The sequence below is a fragment of the Ursus americanus genome, chromosome 23, assembly GCF_024610735.1.
Source record: "Ursus americanus isolate L20-20 chromosome 23, mUrsAme1.1.p, whole genome shotgun sequence".
NCBI lineage: Eukaryota > Metazoa > Chordata > Mammalia > Carnivora > Ursidae > Ursus > Ursus americanus.
This window is the reverse complement of record NC_142149.1, coordinates 22,354,835-22,377,244: the sequence shown is the minus strand read 5'-3', so window position 1 is coordinate 22,377,244 and position 22,410 is coordinate 22,354,835. Positions and strand designations below refer to the sequence as shown.

General features: G+C 49.3%; 1 protein-coding gene across 3 annotated transcripts in view; it reads left to right on the top strand.

Annotated features, from left to right (window-relative positions):
- SOCS7 (suppressor of cytokine signaling 7) overlaps positions 1 to 21,702 on the top strand; it is a 31,210-nt gene extending 9,508 nt beyond the window's left edge. Inside the window, exons 3-10 of one of the 3 annotated variants that reach the window (XM_087854457.1) lie at positions 1,064 to 1,168; positions 1,627 to 1,728; positions 2,596 to 2,726; positions 3,242 to 3,410; positions 5,689 to 5,817; positions 11,597 to 11,732; positions 12,141 to 12,291; positions 15,898 to 21,702. In XM_087854457.1, the coding sequence (XP_087710583.1) occupies positions 1,064 to 1,168; positions 1,627 to 1,728; positions 2,596 to 2,726; positions 3,242 to 3,410; positions 5,689 to 5,817; positions 11,597 to 11,732; positions 12,141 to 12,261 (893 nt within the window). In that variant the 3' untranslated portion in view covers positions 12,262 to 12,291; positions 15,898 to 21,702. The remainder of the gene's footprint in view (positions 1 to 1,063; positions 1,169 to 1,626; positions 1,729 to 2,595; positions 2,727 to 3,241; positions 3,411 to 5,688; positions 5,818 to 11,596; positions 11,733 to 12,140; positions 12,292 to 15,897) is intronic. The other 2 variants (XM_087854458.1, XM_087854459.1) reach the window with 2 other exon arrangements.
- Positions 21,703 to 22,410: the final 708 nt, after the last annotated feature.

Sequence of the window (22,410 nt, the reverse complement as noted above, 5' to 3'; positions counted from 1 at the left end):
GCTTTTCTGTTTATCTTAATTAGTGCTCACGACCTTTGTAAAAAACTGCATTAGATTCTGAAAGCCCAACTCTTGGCCTTTTAGAGATATTGGTTACCTCATTTTATTAACTGGGAAATAATAAAATTCTGGCTGAGGGGCTAATTCAGCCTCCTGAATGAGAAAAAGTTGTTGGAAATAACACCCTAAAGGCCAAATTAGAGAAATCTTGAGAGTCCTTCCCCTGTGGGTCAGACCTACCAAAACTTGTCTATCAACCTTTGTTATAAAATACCCTTTACCCTCTGGTGACTGAAGTGGAGAGAGGGTAGATGGGCATGGATGGCAAGAAGGGGGGTATAAGGCAGAGAACAGAACTGCCTGATAGGCCAGAAGTAGGAGAAACCATGTGCCATCCCCCATCGAGCTCCTCTGGAGCTTACCTGATTTGGCTGACTGCGGAAGTACTTCATTACTGGGATTATAAATGCACTTTTTGGCCTTTGTAGCCTCAGCTATTAGGAATTAGTTGATATGTGAAATGGTTGGCTCTCTTGAGTGAATATTCTGGAAAATCTAGATGTAGAAAGCCATTTAAGAAGAAGTTGGGGCTCACCTTGGGACCTTTTTCTGCATTCAGGTTACCATGCGGTTCTTACATTTTTCTGGCACTTTCTTTTCATGTCCATTTGGACTTGTAACAAGCTGCTTGTCTTGCTCCCTAAGGCAGAAATTGATGCACACATCTGTAAACATAAATGCTGTGGGTTCCATTTGAATAAAGACCCCTTGTTAGGGTTACATAGTCAGTGGCACAACCACAATTAGTTGGCCTTTCCACTGTCAATCCCATGTTTCTGTCCTAAAGAATCCTTGACCTTTAACAGGACCAAGAGATGATAGAATTTAAAATTGACTTCCCAGGTGTTTGGGGGTGATTCCAGCTCTGGGAAGCATGAGGTTTTGAGATTTTTGAGAGCTGGGGACCTCTGCCCTCCCTTGCTTGCCCTTTGCTTTCCTTTGCTTTTGGCCTCAGCTGCGGGCAAGGTGCTTCCGTAACATGCTTGCTCCGTGAATCCCTCAGGTGAAACTGTGTCGCTTGTGGACGTGGACATCTCTCAGCGGGGCCTGACCTCTCCACACCCTCCAACTCCCCCTCCTCCTCCGAGAAGAAGCCTCAGCCTCCTAGGTATAGTCTCTGCCCCTCTCTGCCTTCTTGCCTTAGTGGGAGGGGGTGAGCTATAGGGACCTGTTGTTCTTTTCCAGGAGCCAGCAAGCTCCTGGGTTTCTAATAATGACCCAATTATTCCCTGTCCCTTTCTCAGCACCCTTGTCCTCTCCCTAAGCAGTTAAATGGGTCTCTTACCTGCATGCTGTAACATTTACTGTCCATACGTTGATTAGACCTGTATTTATCTTGCCCTGAATCTACTGTTCGTAGACTGCTTTAGGAATATCCTTACATTTCTGCTTTCAACAAAGGAACCCAGGTTAAGATGATTGTTGCCCTCTGTGCAAAAAGACAGGGTGAAGGTCAGGCCGTCTTGCTCCAGAGGGCAGCCTGATGCTCCTTCTCCCTCTCCTCTGCTTCACCTCACTCATCTGTGCTCATGTTTCTGAACCTCTTGCTTCTGTTCTCTCTTCTAGATGATATCAGTGGGACGCTGCCTACATCTGTCCTTGTGGCTCCGATGGGGTCTTCCCTGCAGTCTTTCCCCCTACCTCCGCCTCCTCCACCCCATGCCCCAGGTTAGCTTAGTTTAGAGGCAAGCCTTGTAAAAGTTGGGAGTATGACGTGATCTACTCTTGAAGGATGGGAGACGTCTATTTATGGAGATAATAGGACTTATGAGAAAGCTTAAATCTTATCCCCTTGGCTGGGCCAGAGCTCCTTGGAATTGAGGCCAAGAACTGGTTTTTCTAACCCATTTTCCCTGTGGAGGTGAATCTGACTTTTGTTAGGGGATAAAAGACTATTGACTTTTTCACCTCTTTGCTGCTGAGACTGCTTTGCGATCTCTGAGTAGATATCACTTAGGAGACTGCCTTAATTTCCGAATGGTGAGGACGTTTAAGGGTTCAAAGTTCTCTGGTGTTTCTAAGCTTTTAGTATTTACTGCAGCCTTGTAAATAAGTACCAAGCATTTAGTAGCCCATACCTGCTTTGCCAGCCTCCAGTACCCCAGGAGTAAAATGAATGAAATCGGCATTCTTTTCTACTTGCCTGGCAAAATCGTTCCTCTTCCTGGGCAAGTAAGCGAGTCACTATTTCCAAGGCTGCTTTACCGGCGCTTCACCTCGAGGTGGGAGAAGCTGGAATCGCTCTAGGCTGGTGAAGCCCCTGAAGTAGTCACCTTAGTCAGGTTAGTGAGCAGCGCCCCTACCCCTCTCTTGGGGTCAAACTCCCCCACCCATCCTTCACAGCTTACACGAGCCCACGCAGCTTTTTGTGACAGCCCATCCAGCTCCTTTCCACTGCTTCGGCTTCCACCCTTTCCAGCTTAGCTTCTAATGCCTCGCCCCTCTTCAGTTAGCATTTCTGTTTGGGGAGGAGGGTCTGCTTGCGGTTGGGAGCAAGGAGGGTGAACAAGTGACCGCCGCTCTCTTGCCCTGCAGATGCATTTCCCCGGATTGCTCCCATCCGAGCAGCTGAATCCCTGCACAGCCAGCCCCCCCAGCATCTCCAGTGTCCCCTCTACCGGCCCGACTCAAGCAGCTTTGCCGCCAGCCTTCGAGAGTTGGAGAAGGTAGGCGGTGCCCGGGGACTGGCGGCTGGCCTCCTCTCCCACTCTCCTTCTTCTGTCCTGGGCTCTCCTTTTCTTAGTTTTAGAGGAAGAGTGGTTATCTTGCCTCTATATTTACGGTGCCAAAGCAATATGCTGCTCTGGTCAGTTCCATAGGGGACGTTGTAAAATCGAATCCTGGAGAAAAACCCTTGAATGTGGTGAAGAACGGTCGTGGAGAACTGTTTACGTAGTGGAAGCTGACTTTGACAGATTAACTGACCCAGTTCCCTCGTCTTTTCTTTGTAGGGCCTTGGTAATGGGATTGTAGGCTTACTCTTCTGTTACTTTGGAGGGCTAAAAGAATGAGCCTGCTGTTCACTGCTAATGGTTAAGACACTCTTAGCAGCTCTTGCCTAGTGAAATGTTTTGGAAGTGGTGGGAGGGTGGGGGTTCTCCTGTGGTAAAATAAATTGTGCTGAAAACGGGCACATATCCCCCATCCTGTGAAGTACTTGACCACCTCTTGTCTTTGATAGTGTGGTTGGTACTGGGGACCAATGAACTGGGAAGATGCAGAGATGAAGCTGAAAGGGAAGCCAGATGGCTCCTTCCTGGTACGAGATAGCTCTGATCCTCGTTACATCCTGAGCCTCAGTTTCCGGTCACAGGGTATCACCCACCACACGAGAATGGAGCATTACAGAGGTAAGCGGTGCTGCCGTTTGAGGACAGCCTTCTTCCCCCTTTGCCGGTCTCTACTCTTACTGTCTGGCCTTTTTGTGGGAAGGTTTTATAGAAGTGGACTATGGATAGGGAGGAAAATCTCACACTCCGTTGAATGTTGTTATGGGTACTGGTTTCAGTCCTAGAAGCAATCTTGGCAGGGGTAGGGAGGAAGGTGAGGGTTCTGTTGAAAAGTATTCTCAGCATTTCTCTCTGAAAGAGGAGGGCCTGAACAAGACTGCCAAACAGAGCAAAGCCGGTAGAACTCTCTTGAGAGAAGGAAGAAATAACCTAGGGCCATTCCACAAATTCTCCCAAGCTCTGTTCATAATTAGACCTAATGAATGATGTCACTTCAACTTTCACGTCTATGTTGGTAATTGCTGTATCTGTGTCTACTAAAGAAAAAATAATTAGACTTAACATGTAGAGAGTTCTTTTAAATCCTGTACACAAAGAAGAGAACTTAGTGTTCATCCTGTGACCGTCCTGTAGTGAATTTCTTCGCCTGAGAGTTGCATCAGCTCTCCCTGCCAGATAGCGTGGTGATAATTTCTTTAGGTCACCTGTGTGGTCTCTTAGGAAAGAGTCATCAGAACTCAGAGACTTTGTGGGATCAACATGCTTTAGACTACCTGCCTTCCTCCCTGGGGGGTCCCTCCTCCTTTGTGGTCAGCTGGTGCTGAATGCTATGGTCACGTCTAGAAGCTGCTTTGTTCAACCCCGCTGTCTGGATTGACTTTGCATCGTGGCATTCTGTGTCTGACCTGGGCCGGACACTCGTGGCCGTCAGCGGTGGCAGGGCTGGGTACATCCTTTGTCCGAACGACTGCCTGTGCTACACATTCGAAACGTGGCAAGAACGTTGGGGAGCTTGAGGGGTCAGCCTTAAACGAGCTGCGTTAGCCACGGCCTCACAAGCACGCATCCCTTGCAGGCTCTTCTCAGCCGCCACCACGTCTTTTCTGCTCTCAGCCATTTTGTGCTGTATCTGTTTGGTTTGCTTCTCATGTGAGGCAGGAAGTAGCGTGTTAGGCCAGCATAGCTTCGTCCATGGTTTCCTCTGTCCCCACCCCTGCCTTAAAGGTGCATGAAGAGAGAGGCCCTTCAGTCTACAGACCTAAGCATTTGTTAGATAGCTGGGGCGTAGCCTGCTGCCCTCTCTCCCGCTATTTCCAAAGGCCACAGTCAAACCGGCAAAAAACCACCATGCAAAGTAAAGCATTTCAGAATGAAGTGTTTTTATCAGTCTGTGAAAATGATGAATGACGAGGCCATGAGAATGAGGAATAAAATGCCTGACCTCTAGGTCCCTGATAGGCACGAGGCCGGGAAGGAGAGAACCTGCAAATGGTGCTCCAGTTACTTTTTGTTCAAAGGGGCTTTTCTTCCTCGAATAAATAGAATTTTTAATAGAAGCCTTGTGGGTCTTTCGGTTGCCAGTTTGCAGTGGAGCATTTGTCTTCATCTTTTTAAGTGATACTGTAAGAGTAGCTGGAGAGACTCGGGTCTGTAGTTCTCTTGGATTCCGTCCCTTTTGTGGGTGATTCCTTTGCATTTAGTGCTTGAGTTTTTGGTTTGTTTTTAGTCACGGGAGTTTGGTTTCCCTTTTGCTTTTGGGACTCTTAAATTTTGGGGTGGGATCTTCGCAACATACTGTGGGGGTGGGTGTGGATTTAGAAGTTAAAGAAGAAAAGACTTAGGGGTGCCTGGGTGGCACAGCGGTTAAGCCTCTGCCTTCGGCTCAGGGCGTGATCCCAGCGTTATGGGATCGAGCCCCACATCAGGCTCCTCCGCTATGAGCCTGCTTCTTCCTCCCCCACTCCCCCTGCTTGTGTTCCCTCTCTCGCTGCCTGTCTCTATCTCTGTCGAATAAATAAATAAAAAATCTTTAAAAAAAAAAAAAAAAGAAGAAGAAGAAAAGACTTAGAATTTGATGTTTTGTGCCTAACACATGAATGAGTGGGACTTGCAAAACCCCTCTTCCTTTCTTTCCTCGACTAGTCCGTGAATGCTTGAACACGGAGCTTCCTGAGGGGATGGCATTAGTGTTCATACTAATGTCTTATGAAAGGCGATTTCTTTCTTTCCGTTAATTGTGGAGCAAACAGGAACAGGTGGCCTCAGGGACCTTCGTCTGACAGCTTGCCCACAAACAACCCTCCCAGAATTGCGAATCATTAAAATGTTCAAGTGAGCTTCCCAGATGTTTTAAAAGTAAGTTTTTACATCTTTACCTCCCCCTGATTTTCCATGGCAGGAACTTTCAGCCTGTGGTGTCACCCCAAGTTTGAGGATCGCTGTCAGTCAGTGGTGGAGTTCATTAAGAGAGCCATCATGCATTCCAAGAATGGGAAGTTCCTCTATTTCTTGAGATCCAGGGTTCCAGGTAAGGCTGGAGTTACGCTGATTATTTAACTTCCTTGGGTGTGAGGCAGTGTAGCATCAGAACGTGTCCCCCTGTCTCCCAGAAGAAGCCACGCTTACTGAAATCGTTTTTCCTGGCTCTTACGCCAGCCAGTCTTCCTGGAGTCCGGTGGTTAACCCCCTGCTCTTGAACATTAATCCTTCAGCATGTTGAGAAGGAACCTTTGCCGCTCTGACCACACGAGTGAGATAACGGGTCCCACCTCTGCTGCCCAGGCGTCATGTGAATATTTAGCGTTCGGACGGGTCTCCTTGTCCCTGATCCGGGCATCTCACGCTTCCATGTGAAGCAGAGAGGTGAGAACTTGCTCAGTCTAGCTCTACGGGAACAGGGAAGGTAAAAGAGTATTCACTAGAAAGGCCACGGTGTCAAGGAGGCTGAATTCAGTGGCAGTCTGCTGTGGATTTTGTCCATTCGTACTAAACTTGCTATTAGAGAGTAGATCTTGTTGTATCTTACATCTCTACCAGCGTTCAGTATAAAGACATCTCTCCATCAGGGAGCATTGGGAAGTTCCCATCCTTGCTGGTGTGGTTATATAGTCTTTCTGCCCACTAAATAGGGAGCTATCTGTATAATCTCTACCAAAGGGACAGAAGGGTTGTTTTGGGGGAGTCTGTCTGCTTTTGTAGGGTTGGGGAAAAGCAAAATGACAAGCATATTAATTGAGGGATTTGTAAGATACAAACAGAACTTAAAATGAGAACTTCATGCATTCCCAGTGAATCAAATTAGGATTCTTAAACAAACTGTGTGCCAAGAAACTGCTCTAAAAAGAAGTTCCAGGGGAGCCCCAGGCAGAACATCAGTAACAGGATTGAGCCAGGTTACAGGAATGTGTTTTATAATCTTGGTGATTTAAATAAGGCATGACAGGGTGAGAACTGTATTAATTCTCACTTCGTTTCGTATTTGCCTCAGCGCTGTCAGCACAGTTGAGTCTCATGCAGTTGACTTGGTTAAAGGGAAAAGTTAGAATCCTTTCTTACAGGAGTTGACTCTAGTAATTTTTAAAGTTTGTGGCTTTTGGAGGTTATTTATTTAACAAACTTTTATTCTGTAACTCAGTATCAAAAATAAGCCACATTTCTACCCTCAGAGAGCTCATAGCCTCAAAGAGAGGACAGGTAGGAAGATAAAGGCGAGAGCACATGTCGAACTCAGTACAAGGCATGGAGGTCGGCGTTGGGTGACTGACAAGGGCAGGGGAGGCAGCTCTTTTTATGGGTGAACCAGGGAAATCAGTCCTCTCAGAATTCTGGAACATGTGTCTACTTGTAGGGTATGTGAGAGACCTGCGGAGTCTTGGACTCTCTGCGATATCTGGTTTCACTCTACAAAGGTGCCCTGTCTGCAGAAGTTTTAACTAGGATCCTTGACTTTGGTGAGGGCTAGAACTTGCAGCGGTTTGCTCCTGTTTATTGACTGTGTATCCTCTGCTGGTTACTTTGTCGGGTTCTTTATTTAAACAGCTCTCATTTCTTACAAAACCCAAAGTTTGCTAATAGATTGGTCTGCTTATAGATAAGACCGTTTTCATCTGCCAGTGAAGAAACTCAGGCGGAGGCTCAAATGTGAAGCCTCTTGGCTGCTCAGCGCTGAAGTCAGCATGCAGACGCAGGCTCAGCTGACCCCGGGTCCTGTGCTTTACGTGCCACCAGTCTGTTAATGGGGGAAAGGGACAGCAAGCACATTGAAACCCGTATTTGCTGAGGTTTGTGGAGACTACGTAAGGAGGTCAGAAGTGTGTTTATTAGTGGACAGTCTCTTTCTCGGCCTATGAGGAATGCCACAGAGAGGATATCTGTTTGCACTTAAAACTGTAATCAAACCGAGAAGGCAAAGCGGAGTTAGTATTTGCTCCAAGACTGTAAGTGATCTGTCTTTGTGAGGGATTGGGACAAAAGGCAAAGTCCGTGTTCTCCTTTACCATTGTTTGCTGTCCTCCTTCGCTTGTCATAGAAGTCTAGGCCTTCTGTGAGGTTGATTCTGTGAGGGACTTGGCTGAAGAAGAGGTAGTGATTAGCATTTGGATTGAGCTTTCTCAGCCTGCACCAGGGATTTTAACTCAGTAGATTCTAAAAGGAGCCTGTTTACTGAGACTTCGGGATGATGATCACCCAATGCCTACAAGGGGCCGGGTATTATTTCATTTAGCCCTTACAGAACCCTTTAAAAGGGATACTGCAGTCTCTCTTCTTTCTTTACTTTTCTTTTCTTTTCTTTTCTTTTCTTTTCTTTTCTTTTCTTTTCTTTTCTTTTCTCTTCTCTTCTCTTCTCTTCTCTTCTCTTTCCTTTCCTTTTCTCTTTTCTTTTGTTTTCTCTCCTCTCCTCTCCTCTCCTCTCCTCTCCTCTCCTCTCTCTCCTTTCTCTCTTTCTTTCTTTCTTTCTCTTTCTTCAGATTAAGAAACTGAGGTACAGTAGGGTGCCAGGGTGGCTCAGTCGGTTAAACGTCCTGCTCTTCATCTCAGCTGAGGTCTTGATTTCAGGGTTGTGAGTTCAAGTCCCACATTGGGCTCCATGCTAGGCGTGGAGCCTACTTAAAACACACGCTCGCGTGCATGTGCGCACGCACGCAACAACTGAGGTACAGTGAGTTGCAGAGCCAGGGTTCAAAGTCACGTTTTCTTTCCAGCTCAATACTAGAGCTGGCTGCACTAACAGGGCATGCAGACTGGTGTTAAAAGGATGCCAGGGATCATAGGAATCATAAAGCTAGGGCTAATGGGAAAGTTCTGGATGGTGGCAAGTAAGCAGCAGAACGAAGGAAATGAATTAGAATAAATGGAGTAATTGGCATCAAGGGAGGGACCTTAGTAAAAATAAAAATGATGGCACCCGATCTTGGTTTCCCCCTTACTTCTTTTTAGTAATGGAATGTGGTCGTAGCAAATCTGAGGTCACTGTTTGCACCTCAGTCTGGTCCATTCCACGGTTATAAACCAAATGCCTGCCGCCCCCAGGCCGTGGTCTCAAAAAGAGAGTATGATGGGATTAGGGCAGAACCCTTGATGCTGTTTGAGCCAAAACTCAAAGTGAGCTCATCCTTCTAGTTGGGAGGGTCTTCATCATCTGTGACGTGCATGAAGAGAAAATACTTTTTTTTTTTTTTTTTTAAGATTTTATTTTTAAGTAACCTCTACACCCAACTTGGGGCTCGAACTCACAACCCTGAGATCAAGAGTCGCTCGCTCTACCGACTGAGCCAGCCGGATGCCCCAACACCTTTTGTTTTTTAATGGCACTTTGAATTGCACAACTCTAAGGAAATTGGTCTCTTTTTTATAACCATCATTAATTTTATAATTATTGGTTCAGTGACAGGTCTTCCCTGTATCCCAGGGTTTCTTAATTCTGCGCTATTGACATTTTGGCCTAGAAAATTTGGGTCTTCAGGGAACAGTTTGGTTTGGCAGAAAGACCTCTGGGTGAAGGCGCTCAGGCTTGCAGGAGATTTGTCACCCCTAACCTGGTCCTTGTCAGGGGAGAAAAAGCAGTGACGTGGCCGGAAACTGGATTGGTGCCCAGGACCCCTGGTGTGAAGGACCAGAGGAAGGTTCCTGATGACCACTGTCCACCTCGCCCTCTCCCTTTCTGCTGTCCTGGCATCTTGTCCCAGATGTATTTCCGTTTCTAACCTCTTCCGTTACGGTGCTGTGTGTGTGAGAGCTCCAGTTGGTTGCTGTGTTTGGGGGCAAACAATAAATGGTCGGGTCGACACCAGGGAACGTCAGAGAATTAACAAGTTTCAAGCTGCTATTTGTGAGCCCAAGGCTAAAAGTAACACAATTAAACAGGCAAGGATCTATGGGCATTAAAATTCAAGTAGGCAAACTATCAGATAATTTTATGCTGCTTATTATCCTGATCTCTTTAAGCACAAGTCCAGTAGTACTGTGTCTTTGGGAATAAATAATTAGATATATAAATTACCTTTATCTCTGAAACATCATGTTGAATTTAGCATTATTACAGCCCACCCCCGAAAGCCTTCTGTTTGCCATAGTTTAATTTACTAAAGATTATTTTTTTAAACATATGAGAGAGAGGGTAGATTCAAAAAGGCGAGGTCTTTGAACCCAATACCATTTTAAAACCACTTGAGTTTAAATATATTCAAGATAGAAATCCACGTGTAATTTTTTTTTTCTTTTTTTAATAGTGTTTGAGTGGAGAGGACCAGTCATGTGGGTGGAGGAGGGCTACAGGGCTTCAAAGGATAACCCCGAAGATTGAAGGGAGAGGAGCAAGGAGAGGACTGAGAGAGGCTGGTCATGAACCAAAATGCTAGGGCTCTCCTGGACGAGGGGAAAGCAGAGGGTCCGGTGCTCTGGGGAGACGCCTGAAGAACCCTCCTCTCAAGTTCTGTGGGCTCAGCTCTTCCTCAGACAGAGCAGGTGCTCATGGCGGGCCGGCTTGGTTGGTTCTGTGCCGCGAGCAAGTTCTCTGAGCCTGATAGGCCTCAGTTTCTTCATACATGAAATGGGGTAATTGTGATGCCTGCCTCGAAGTATAGTTCTGAAGACTAAGTGAGATGTTTTTAAGTCAAGCCTACTTGCTTAGTAACAGTAGACCATGTATTTTGACTTTTTTCTTTTTTAGAAAGTCTGTTATCAGTGACCATGCAGAGGCTCTGGGAGGCAATCTGCAAGCTTTAATTTTTTCTTCTCGTGCCTTCAAACAAAATTTTAAAATGTTTGAAATTAAACTCCTGAAACAGTAGATAACGTTATTTTCCAACAAGTTGTGTCTTCAGAATTTCTATTGATAGGACAGCGACTGAGAAAAGAATTCTTTCAAAGATTTTGCAACTCAGATTCTCTCTGAGAGCAGTTTGCTTATTTACCTTCTGTAGCCCCTTTGTTTATTGAAACCAGAATATTCTTTGTTCCCTTGGACCAGTTTCAGTGTCCCTGCCATTGTGGATGTCCCCGTGCTGCGGCACTGGCCCCTGGGAGCTGGACCTTCCCAGCACCAAGCCTGCTGATGTTAATGAAAGCAGGGTGTGGGGCTCCCGTTGGGCCTGGTTGGCGTCAGTCAGCAGGCACTTGGGCACTGAGTGCTGCTAATTCCAGCCTCCCCAAGCTACTTTAAAAGCATCATCTTTTTTTCTGTTCCCGGACCCAGCCTAAAATTTCAGGAGCAAGAGGGGTGGGAGGAGGCAAATTGGGGGTGGTGTGTGTGGTAATACGAGGGGGTTAAACCTGCTGGTCCTGGCTTGAAGTAAATGGCAGGAGTGTTAGGCTTGTAGGCTTGATCCCAGCCATTGCCTTCTGCTTAGCAGCCTCTTGTTGGAATTGGCTGGGGACCCCTCTGAGCAGCCTTTCTGAGTTCTCCCCTTCAGAATGCTGCTAGATGTGCCGTCGAAGTATCCCCCATTCCTAGCAGGGGTGCTTTGATTCCTGCTCTTCGTGGAGAGCCTCAGGCCTGGGACTGGCCACTGGCTCCAAGTAAAGTCTCTAGCGTGGCGGGTTTCACTGGGCTCTTCTGAAGAGCGACACTCCGCTGTGAAGACTAGTGCTAGGCAGGCCCTTGGCAGAGGAGAATCGAGACCCTTGAGTGAAATACAGTGGTAATGCTTCCGCAAATGGAGATCAGTTGTGGAAGGGAGCTTTTGCACAGAACGCACATGTGAACTATAAAGAAGCCCTATTTCCCTTCCCTGGATTCGCTTCATAAGGGGAATTGTAGTTAGCTGCATTGTTCCTTCTGAATGTGTCCTTGGTTTTCATTCTTGAAGGACTGCCACCAACTCCCGTCCAGCTGCTCTATCCAGTGTCTAGGTTCAGCAATGTCAAATCCCTCCAGCACCTTTGCAGATTCCGAATCCGACAGCTCGTCCGGATAGATCACATCCCGGATCTCCCACTGCCTAAGTACAATGGGGTCTTTCGGGTCGGGGCAGGGGTGGAGGCTTAGTTGGGAATGTGAGTGAGGCCTGCCTGCTGATTGCACAGGCAGAGCCTGGCGCTGCTCGCGGGCATCCTCCTCTCGCTTCTCGCGTTTCTTAACACCTAACTCTGGAAGTGTCACGTGGCAGCTAGAAGGGAGGAAGGTGTGTGTGTGTGTCAGCCTCCCTTCTGCAGTCTCTACAAAGAGTGGAGTGGAGGTGGTAAGAGGGAGGGAGACGGAACTATAACAAGTGAGAACGTGGCAAGTTTCTTAGGTCGGCCGAGTTTTTTTGTGCAGTCACAGCCACATAGGGGTTGAAGAAGGAGGAAGGCTTGAACAGAGGTGGTCTTTTGTTTATGGTCTTTGTAAGTAACACTTCATGTTTTTCGCAGACCTCTGATCTCTTATATCCGAAAGTTCTACTACTATGATCCTCAGGAAGAGGTGTACCTGTCTCTTAAGGAAGCGCAGCTCATTTCCAAACAGAAGCAAGAGGTCGAACCCTCCACGTAGCGAGGGGCCCCCTGCTGATCGCCACCAAGGGTATGAGCTCTCTGCCTCACCGTCCAGCCGGGTCTCTTCCCAGACAGTTACCGTCCTGCGCTGGGCCTCGCCCCCCTCCCCCACACCCCGTGTGTATACTGATCCAGGCGCAGATGCCCAGAGAGTCACCAGATCTGATAATGGGGTCCCCAAGGGGGCACATATGCCAAATGGGAGAAGAGCAGATAGACACGAGGGGCTTGAAAAGTATTTGCCAAGCAACGTGCAAGCTAATCACTGAATATAGGCAAGGAGGAGGACACACAGTGTAGCTAAGTGTGCGGCCGTCTCTCATACTTTGGCCAGTCTCCGTGCCGTTGCACAAATGACATGTGAAACAGGAAACCAGAGGGGAAGAAGACGTCATCAGAGGGAGCGCAGACGTGCCTTTCATCGCAACAGGCATGCACTTCGGTGAGAGCTCCCATGTCCAGGGGCTTGGAATGTGGGGGTGAGCAAAACGAGCTCGCTCTCCCATTCCGAGTTCCACCTGGACCACTGAAGAATAAATTGTTGAAAGGAGTGAGTGAGTTCGCTGAGGAATTCGTCTACCTCAGAGGCTCTTCAGAGCGCCCGTTGCTGCACTAACTGAATTCCACTCATTTATTTTCCCCATAAAATATCTTGGAATACTGGTTCGTGCAGATGGATTCTGATTAGTCTTTTAAACTGCCTTCGTGTAGGCATTGAAAGATAGAGGTGAGTAGGGAACAAAATTGCCAGAGAGCTGTGATTTTGGTAGCGTGGGTTACACGTAAGATCTCACAGTCTCGTGATCCACCAGGTGTGGTGACCCCCTGTCTCTCCTCTTCGTGTAGACTGTCCTCCTTAAGCACTGAACACGTCTGTTTGTCCTCCAACCTTCTCTGTTCCCCGGTGCTATCTCCCACACGAGACAAACTAAGGGGAAAACCCGCAGAGGGACGGTCTGAGAATGAAGGCTGTCTTTATCTCCCCACGCTCTCTGCTCTCTTCATAACCGGAGAGCATGATGACTGGCGTTTAGGCCCCACGGGTTTTCCTGGGCCATGGCTAAGGTGAACCCAGCTGTGTGCCTCCCCTCTTAGCTCTGGAAGTCCCTGATCCTATGCTGTCGGGGGAAAGCATGTGAACTGGGCTAATAAGGATTAACAAGGGGAGAAGATATGAAAGAAGAGAGATCAAGAGATAGTAACTCTTGGGGCGCCTGGGTGGCTCAGTCATTTAGCGTCTGCCCTTGGCTCAGGTCATGATCCCAGAGTCCTGGGATCGAGCCCCATATCGGGCTCCCTGCTCCGCTGGGAAGCCTGCTTCTCCCTCTCCCACTCCCCCTGCTTGTGCTCCCTCTCTCGCTGTGTCTCTCTGTCAAATAAATAAAATCTTTAAAAATAAAAAATCATAACTCTGGGAGGCTACAGAGCTTTAACTTGAAGCGTCCTGGACTGGGTGTACAACTTCTTGTCATATCTTCAGTGACCTGCAAGTTGTATGCCCTTGGAAGCGACTCCTAGAACATACAAATGTTCTGATGTCTGGGAGGATTTCTCTGCTTGGTGGCTTTGCCGTTGAAGTCAGGACGGGAATTAGGTAGGAGGGAACCACGGAGGCGCGTCTACACTAACACACTGTGCTGGAGTAATTAGGACCTGTTCGTTAGAGCACCACCTCTGTGGCTGCTGTGCCTTAGGAGGAACCGTCCCAAACAGCACGTTCGGAGGTGGGCTGGGCGTGGTGGAGGCCTTCTAGCTTCAGCATATGGGGACTAAATGACTAACTCGGAGCAGAGCAGTTTTCGGGGTGAGAGGGGCTTGCTAGCTGAAAGCAATACGAAGGAGGAGTGGTTAAGCTTACTCCACGTGGCTCCAGGGCACGGGGCCACAGTGGTATAAGGCATAAAGAGTGGAACTTCCGTCCCGCTTCAGAAAAACTGCTTTAACAGGAGAGGTCCAAAAGCGGAGTGGTTTCCACAGGCCCGCGGGAGCCCCCAGCTGGCTGTGCCTTCAGCAGCTCTGCCGACTTGCTAAGTACCCAGTGTGGGTCGGGAAGAGCGTGTGAGCGAGTCAGTCTATGGCTCTGGCCTCGCTGAGCTGCAGCTCTCAGGAGAGACAGACAGCAAACCTGTAAAGACGTGAATAGGCTAATTGCAGTTGACTGTACATGTTATGAGGAATAAACAGCTGGCGAAGTCTAGTGATTAGTGGTGGGATAGTGGTACTCAGTGTGGATGACCGGACAAGGCCCCTGTGAGGAGGTGTCCTGTCGGCTGAGATCTGAACAGGAGTCAGCCGTGAGAGGATCTGGGGGCAGAGCATTCTGGGCAAGGGGTCCAGTGAGCAGAAAGGCCCTGAGATGGGAAGGAACTTGGTCTGATGAGGTATAGGCCAGGGGGAGCCATTTGTCATGAGTATGGGGGGCGGTCATGTATGGGCAAAGGATCGAACTGAACCCCCAGGGTCTCTCTGCTATGTGTGACACCAGGATTGTTGTCTGTGGCAGAGAATAAGCATCACGCTGTCCTCAGTCCTGATTTAGACCTCAGGGCCCCTTGAAAAAAATGGAAGTAACACTCCTAAAAGGAGAGTTTTTATGTTGTAAAATTTGGCCCTTACGACTTCCTGTTGGTCAGGCTGATTTTTTTTTTTTAATTTTCTATTTTTTTTTTTTTTATTTTAATTTGGGAGTTCTGAATGGGCCACTTGGTCTGTGTGTGCTGTTACCTGCGGTGTTTCATGTCAGGATGCTTGGAGTCAGAGGACAGAAACAGGTGGAACGATGCCCTTCTTAAATCAGAAGGTAGAAGCCGCATTGTCCTTTCACTCTCTTCAGTAGCCAGAAGCTGCAGAGACACATAGCTGTTTCTAGCTGGGCTCACCAGGGGTTACTCCAGTTTTGTTTGTTTTGTTTTTAAGATTTTATTTAGGGACGCCTGGGTGGCTCAGTTGGTTATGCAGCTGCTTTCGGCTTGGGTCATGATCTCGGGGTCCTGGATGGAGCCCCACGTCAGGCTCTCTGCTCAGTGGGGAGTCTGCTTTTCTCTTTCCTTCTGCCCCTCCTCTACTTGTGCTCTCTCTCTCTCTCTCTCTCAAATAAATAAATAAAATCTTTAAAAAAAATTACTGAGAGAGAGAAAGAGAGCGTGCGAGCGGGGTGGGGGGGCAGAGGGGGGGAGAGTCTCAAGCCGACTCCACACTCAGTTTGCTCTCGTCGCTCTCAGACCGTGACCCGAGCTGAAATCAAGAGTCAGATGCTCAACCGACTGAGACACCCAGGTGCCCCTTTTTTCTTTCTTATTCCCTGGAGCAGGTGGGCCTCGGCAAAGAATTGGGGGGAAAAGTGGGTGGAAAATTAAGGGGTACGGGACAGGGAAAGAGCGAAGTAAGGTGATATGATAGAATATATTTGTCAGCTATTTTAGGAGTTTTTTTTGGCGTCCAGGTCATGGGCTGCTCAAGTCCCCCAGCGAATGCTGCTGCTACATCCTGGGCCAGCACCAGTGTTTGTGGAAACCTTTGGCTCTCCACATTCCAGTTCTCCTTTTGAGCTGTACTTTTCCACCTCCAGAGGCTGGGCTGTTCTCCATTTGGTTCCTCTCCATTGAGCCACTCATTTTTCTCCTTTTTCACCTAGGCATTTGGTTGCCAAGCTCCAGTTTTGAAGAACCAAATGAAGCTACTGTGGAAGGGGGAGTGAGGAGAAGTGAGGGAATTGGAAGGGCTGAGATCCTCCGTGCAAAGACTTCGGTTCCCCTCGCAGCCCTGGGGCTTGGAAGAAGCACACAACCACACTCTCCGCGCGGGGGCGCCACCTCTTCCCATCCAGCCCCCGTGGTGTCCCGGAACTGGACGAGCTCCTTGGAAAACTGGAAGAAGTCTCAACACTGTTCCTTTTTTTAGAAGTTTTGTTTTGGTTATTTGCATTTCTCGGTATGGAAAAGTTCCTTTAAAGGCAGCTGGGGTTTGTGCCCATTGGACTGGAAGTGGTGCCAAGGGTGAGCCGGGTCCAAAGGAGGGGAGGGGAGGGAGGGGATTGCCAGTGACGGTCACGCAGCTGGTGCCAAAGGCAGAGTGCAAGTGTTCACCATTGACGATGAGGAAGGGAAGAGAAGGAGTCAGAAGTGCAAATCGAGTGGGAGTTTCTGAGGGATGAAGACGCCCTTCTCTTTCGGGAAGGAAAGGAGGGTGGGTAGCCTCGAAGGGAAGATCGCTGAACAGAAACTGGCAAAGGGCCTCTGCCAGGGAAAGTAGCGACTCCTCACATCCTTTCCTTTGAAGGTTTAGGAGCCTGGTTTCCGAATCACCTCTCCTAGACGCTGTGTTAGTTTTGTCGTACTGAATTCCTGAGTTTTGTGACCTCAAGTCAGTCCTGTTCTTCCTCCACCGTCCACCCCTCCCCTTGAGATTCAACTGTACATTTCACTCTGATCATGGTAACATCATTCCTATTGCTTCCGCCAGCTGTCAGGGCAATTGATTTTCTCATCACCGGAGCAGTCGAGAGCCCTAATCGTGAGCTGCTAAAGTTAATGGAGCATGCTTCCAGGTTCTTAATGGCAAACTGCACCCATGACTTAGGAGTCAGTGTTACGTACCTCCATGTGTCTGTCAGCTAGTGAGGGGGAATATGGAGGATGGGGAGAAACGACGCTCTCGTGCTAGCGCTCTTCCGAGAAGAAGCTCTCCAGCGTCTCAGCCTTAATGGAGTGTCTTTGGATCAGAGAGGAGGAGAGCATTGCATCTCATGTTTTTAGGTTTATCCCTGTTGTCCCACTTCTGGGACGAGAGGTAGCAAGGGCTTTTTTATTTTCCTGTGTTCTTTCTAGCAACCCAAACATTTTCCTGAGTCAGATCCCGTTTGCCCCCCTTTCCCTGGGAAGCATGCCCGATGCTGATTTGGGAGTAGCCCACCTTCCAGGTGGAGGTGGACGAGGAGGGAGGGAAAACTCCAGCATGTTTCAGTGGTCGTTGGGTTTTTCTGAAGCGGGCCATTGTCCAGTCGTATGATATTATGAGTTCGCTTTTCTATAGAGTTACTCCGGGGAGAGGTTTGCTGTTAAGATGTGAAAATTGAGCTGTTTGGGTCTTTATGGCTCTTTTGTAGTAAATGTTCCATTACGCTGCCTCTTTTGGTTCCCCTGTGCTTATATCTGCCTCATCTCGTGAGATAAATAATATCGTCAGGTTTGTGGTTTCCTGATGGTTCAGGGTGAGGCCCTAGTGTCTTGGTAATTTATAGGACTGCCTCATCTGGAAGCATTGGCCTTCTGCCTTACGTCTTGCATGGAATGACCAGTCTTCCTCCTTGTAGCGGAAGAGGGGGGAAACTTGCATTGTTACCTGCCTGGAAAGAGGAGGTCCGCAAAGTGAGCTTTGTGACATAAACACAGCCCACCTCTGATTGGTCGTGAGGTTCCTCTTTTCTCCTTGGATTCCACGGTGGTGTTACCAAGCAGTGAAGACAGTGATCCCAGAAATTGGCTTAACCTGTGAGTCTTGCCTCTTGAGAGTGCAGATTAACTTGCCGTCTTGCAGAAAGTGCCACCCAGCAACAAGCCCGTAGTCTGCAGTCCCGCAGGATCCTTGAGTGGCTGACGGACAGCTATTTGGGTTTTTTGGGCTTTTTTTTTTCACACCATTTCAGCCACCCATAATTTTAAAATTCTTTTTTATAGTGTGTTTTAGTGTGTTTGTCTGGCTCTGGGCTAGATGCTGTGGGAAACACAAGAAGGGAAAGACCTGATGTCTGGCCTAAAGGGACCTTTTAAGTGACTGCCGCACGTGCAGCAATTGGAGAATGACTCTGTGTGGCAGCAAGAACCAAGGGCCGTCTTTAAAGAAATTCAGATGGGTAAGATCGGGGTAGACCAGACGGTCTGGGAGAGCTCTGTGGCAGTGAGGCTTTGGGTCCTAGGCGAGGGTAAGACAGTGAGACAAGAAACACATGAACAGAAGCATGGAAGCAGAAGTCTGCATGGTGTCCTGAACCGGACACAGCCCCAGGTTAGAGCAACCACGTCAGTCACTCCTTTCTCAGGCCTGCAGTTTAGACAGAATCTTCCTAGTCATCAGGCAAGTCTCAGCGCTGAGGGCTTGTGATGGTGAAGTGGAACCCAAAGCCAGAAGTCACCTGGTTCCTGCCCATGGCCAGGGACCTCACCACTCTCAGCACCGTCCAGGGGAGGGAGGCAGAGCCCTTGTACCTGCCTTGTGGTACCAGGGGTTTCCACTGGAGAATTCCTGCAGTCAGGCCCAGAACCAAACCAGCCGAGGAGGCATGACCCAACCTCACCACCATCCTTCTTTCTCCTCCTGGGAAAGGGTAGTGTGTCCTTGTCCACGATCTGTCTGTGGGCCAGTCACGGCCCAGGCTGCAGCCTAGTCCTTCTTCTGTAGAGCGGGCTGCAAGACAGAGTTGCACAGGGAGAGACAGCCTCCGTCGGGGGGATGAGGAGGAGGAAGAGGCGGTAGTGGGGCAGCGCTGAGGGACCCACCTTGGTCAGAGAGCAGAGAGGGAACAGGAGTGGTGGTTCTGCCCCCAGCACTGCCCCTTCGTCTCTCCAGGCTGGACCCACTCCTCCTTTGCCAGTTCTGTGTCGTGCTAACTGAAATGCAGTCCACAGAGGGGACTCATTCCTTTTTGGTTGTTGTATTTTAAAGTCACAAACTGGAAAAGGTTCTCACCTCCAGGGACCCATCATTGATTTCCGAGTTGTTAATGGGTCCTTGCCTGTGTGACCCTCCCTTGTTAGTGATTGATCTGCTGTAACCTTCCTCAGGACAGGTGTGAACCACTGTGAGCTAAGTGACAACTGCTACAATTTGCTGGTACTTGAAATTCACGTGCTGTGACAGGAGCACAGAGTAAGGAGGGTGGGGCTTTGCTGTGAGGACTAGGTAAGTGGGCAGCGACGGGGAGTTGGGGAGTTGGGGACCACTGGCGATGGCCTTGGCCTGGCTGCCAGCCTGTGCCTAGATGCAGTGAATGTGAGCCACGGACGGCAGCACGCAGGCTGCCGAGAGGAGAGGAGAGGAGAGGCGAGGAGCTCGCCCTCACGGTTTCTACTCCTCCTGTCCTTCCTTTTCCCCGGGGGGCTGATGGTGTCGGCCCTTCCTGGGGGAGGGAGTGTTGTGGAGACGGCTGTGAACACGCCCACAGTGCGCATCCAGGAAGAACGGGGCAGCCGGGAGGGTGCTGAGTGCTCGCACGTCTACGTGTGAGGCCTAGAGTAGAGCTGGGTGCCCTGGGGTGCCCACCTTCTTGGCCCTCACCCTAGGCCCCCAAAAGAGCAAGGCTGCTTGAAGCCCTCGGGTCCCAGCAGGAAATGGGGCTAGGTGGGACTTTTTCCTTAGCTTAGACCCTTCCCTGCTGCCTCTCTCTCGGCTTTGAACCCTGAAAATGGAGGGCGAGGCACTGGGATTTAGCTCTATGGCTGCGGGAAGGAGACCTGAAAGTCGGCGTGTGTGTCTGTGTGTGTGTGTCTGTGTGTGTCTGTGTCTGCACGCGTGTCTTCATTTGCAGAGGTCTTGCCACCAGTTGGGATGTTAGAAGCATCTCCATTGTGGGGAGACCTGCTATTTGTTTTCCACTTTTAAGAGAATGACATGCCCCCTGTCCCTAAGGGAGGAGCTTTTGAGTTAGACATTTTCCCTATGGGAATCCTCTTGGTTTGGTTTGTGGAGGGGGTGGGGGGTGGATAAATGATTTTTATCTCTAATTGTCAACACAGCTGTTCTTACACTGAATTTGTGCTATTGCATACGTGTAGCCATCTTTCTTTTCACTGCAGCAGTGTTTATCAGTAGTTCAAAATGATTTATTTGCTCCTGGGGAGTAAAATCTTTTTTATTAAAAAAAAAAAAAAAAAAAAGGAAGAAAGCAAAGCGTGGCTCCCTTCCCTCGTGATAGCTGTAGGATTAGTGGGCCTCAAAGCTCGAAGGCCAAGTTGAGTCTGCCAGTCTCCGTGACCTGTCCTGTTTTGACATCGGGGTCTTCGTGCTCAGCACAAACAGAGAGGAGGCCCGGAGAAGATGGAGAGCAAAGCCTTGGGAGGAGTGAGGTGGGGTTTGGACCGTAGAGATGGAGACACTGGGGACTCAGGTGCTGCAGTTAGAAAAACCAAGTAAGGAATTGTATTTAAAATATTGATTCTCTAATCTGCCAGGGAAAGACCTTTCTTTACATGCAGATTCCATACTGTCCTTGTCCTTTTCTTTGCTTCTTGACCTTCCTGGTAGGTGCCGGCCCAGTTTCTTCCCATCCTGCCCTCCGTACCCCTTCCCCGCCATTCCTTCCCACTCCCATCTACCTCTGGGAAGCCAGTCCCGCATGCTGAGTCTGACTTGCCCTCACGCTCATTTCATCTTGGTTAGAGGGTACCTGGAGCCGCTCCCCCCCACTCCCCTGAAGTGCCAGGAGGCACAAAGGGGCAGGTGAAAAGCAGCCAGCCGTGGTGGGAAGACATGAGTGTCTGGTTGCAGCTGGACTGCAGTCTTTGCTCCTGGAGAGAGAGTGTGAACAAAACTGAGGACACTCTTGATCGGAACCCAGGAAATCACACACTGCTCCACCCAGCTCAGGTGGGGCGGGCAGGCTGGTCTGGCTCCTCCATCCCTGGTGCTCCCTTGAACGGGGACCTACCCCTCACCGTTCGGCCCAGAACCTTTCCCAAGGGACAAGCATGGTCCAGGCACCGTTCTGTGGACAGGCCGGTCACGAATGCCCAAACTGGGGCTGCTCGTGGCACAGCCACTGCTGTACATTTTTTTGGTTGTTTTTAAGAAACTCCATGAAGAGGGGTGTCATTCCGGGCTCAGGGTGGCTGCCAGTCCTTCACCAGAAGGGGAGCCACACCCCTGCAACCACTCCTGTCCGTGTGCCCCCCCCCCCCGCCCTCCTCCAAGCCAAAGTGTGGCCTGGCTTTTGTCTTCCCATTTCGTTTTCCTCCTCTCCCCCCCCTTTTTGTGCTTAATTTATTAAAATAGTTGCTGTATAATTTATTTTCATAAACTATAAAAAATTACTAAATGGTTAAAATAGACTTGCAGGCCAATCTTAAATGGGGTGGGAGGGTCTGCGGGTGGGGTGGGAGAAGGGAAAGATGTTTTGATATAAACAAGACAAATGCACTTTGGGTGTGTTTTGGTATTTTTCTGGGGATAGATGGGTGGGTGTTGGGATGTCCCTGTAGATTAGTTCCAGAACCGGGTGTTTGTATATACTGTATCAATAGGCATGTGTGACTCTTACAAAGGGACGCTAGTAGCTGCTGCAGGTCCTGTTTGGAAACCCCATGTACAACTCCCAGTTTTTTGTAAGTGTCGGTGCGGGAGACATTTGACTCTTGTGTTTGTATCTCCTTTTTATGATTGCTGTACTGACCCATGTCTTTTTGGGGAGGGGCGAAAAGAGATTTGAAATAAAAATGTTTAGAAATTACTTCATGAGATTTGGGTTCATGCGTGTCAATCCTTCTCCCATCTCCTATGACTCCTCACACCACCAACCAACCCCGTAGGGTCAGAGGACCCAGCCCTGGTGACTGGGGCATCTCCGTGATGGGAGCCAAGCCAGACCCATCCAGAACTGGTCTTGTCAGAATTAGAGATGTTGGAACGTTCCCCGGGCCGATGGCCATTGCTCAACGCGGCTTTCTCCTTCCCCGGCAAGTACAGGAGAATTCCAGTGCCCGCGGCCTTTTGGTTGGTGAGCGGTGGTGTGGGGCTGTGGCTAGGGAGAGTGCGCGCGCCCCCACAGCGGTCAGTCCCCGTGTTTCCCCCAGTCCGGCAGGCGAGGTTTCTCATGCGTCTGACCTGCCTCCCTCCAGCCAGCCCCGGGCCTCTCGAGCGGTGCTCTTTGGAGAGCAAAGGAACGGAATGGTTCTCTGATTGACAACCGTGTGTACTCGGAGCCACTGGGAACTCCCCTCTTCACCTTCCCACCTAATCCCTCTCCAGGTCCCCCACTCGGGGCAGGAAGCATGTTGCGTGAGCTAAACCCCAGTGTGGGGGAGTTACGTTTTCACAGGACTGGTTGGAAGTGCCGCCCGGGGGTAGCGGGCGGGGGGAGTCTGGGAATCCCCACTTGCCCCAGTCAGCTCATCCTCGAGTCCCGGGTCCTCATTAGGGTGAGACAGTGTATCAGTTC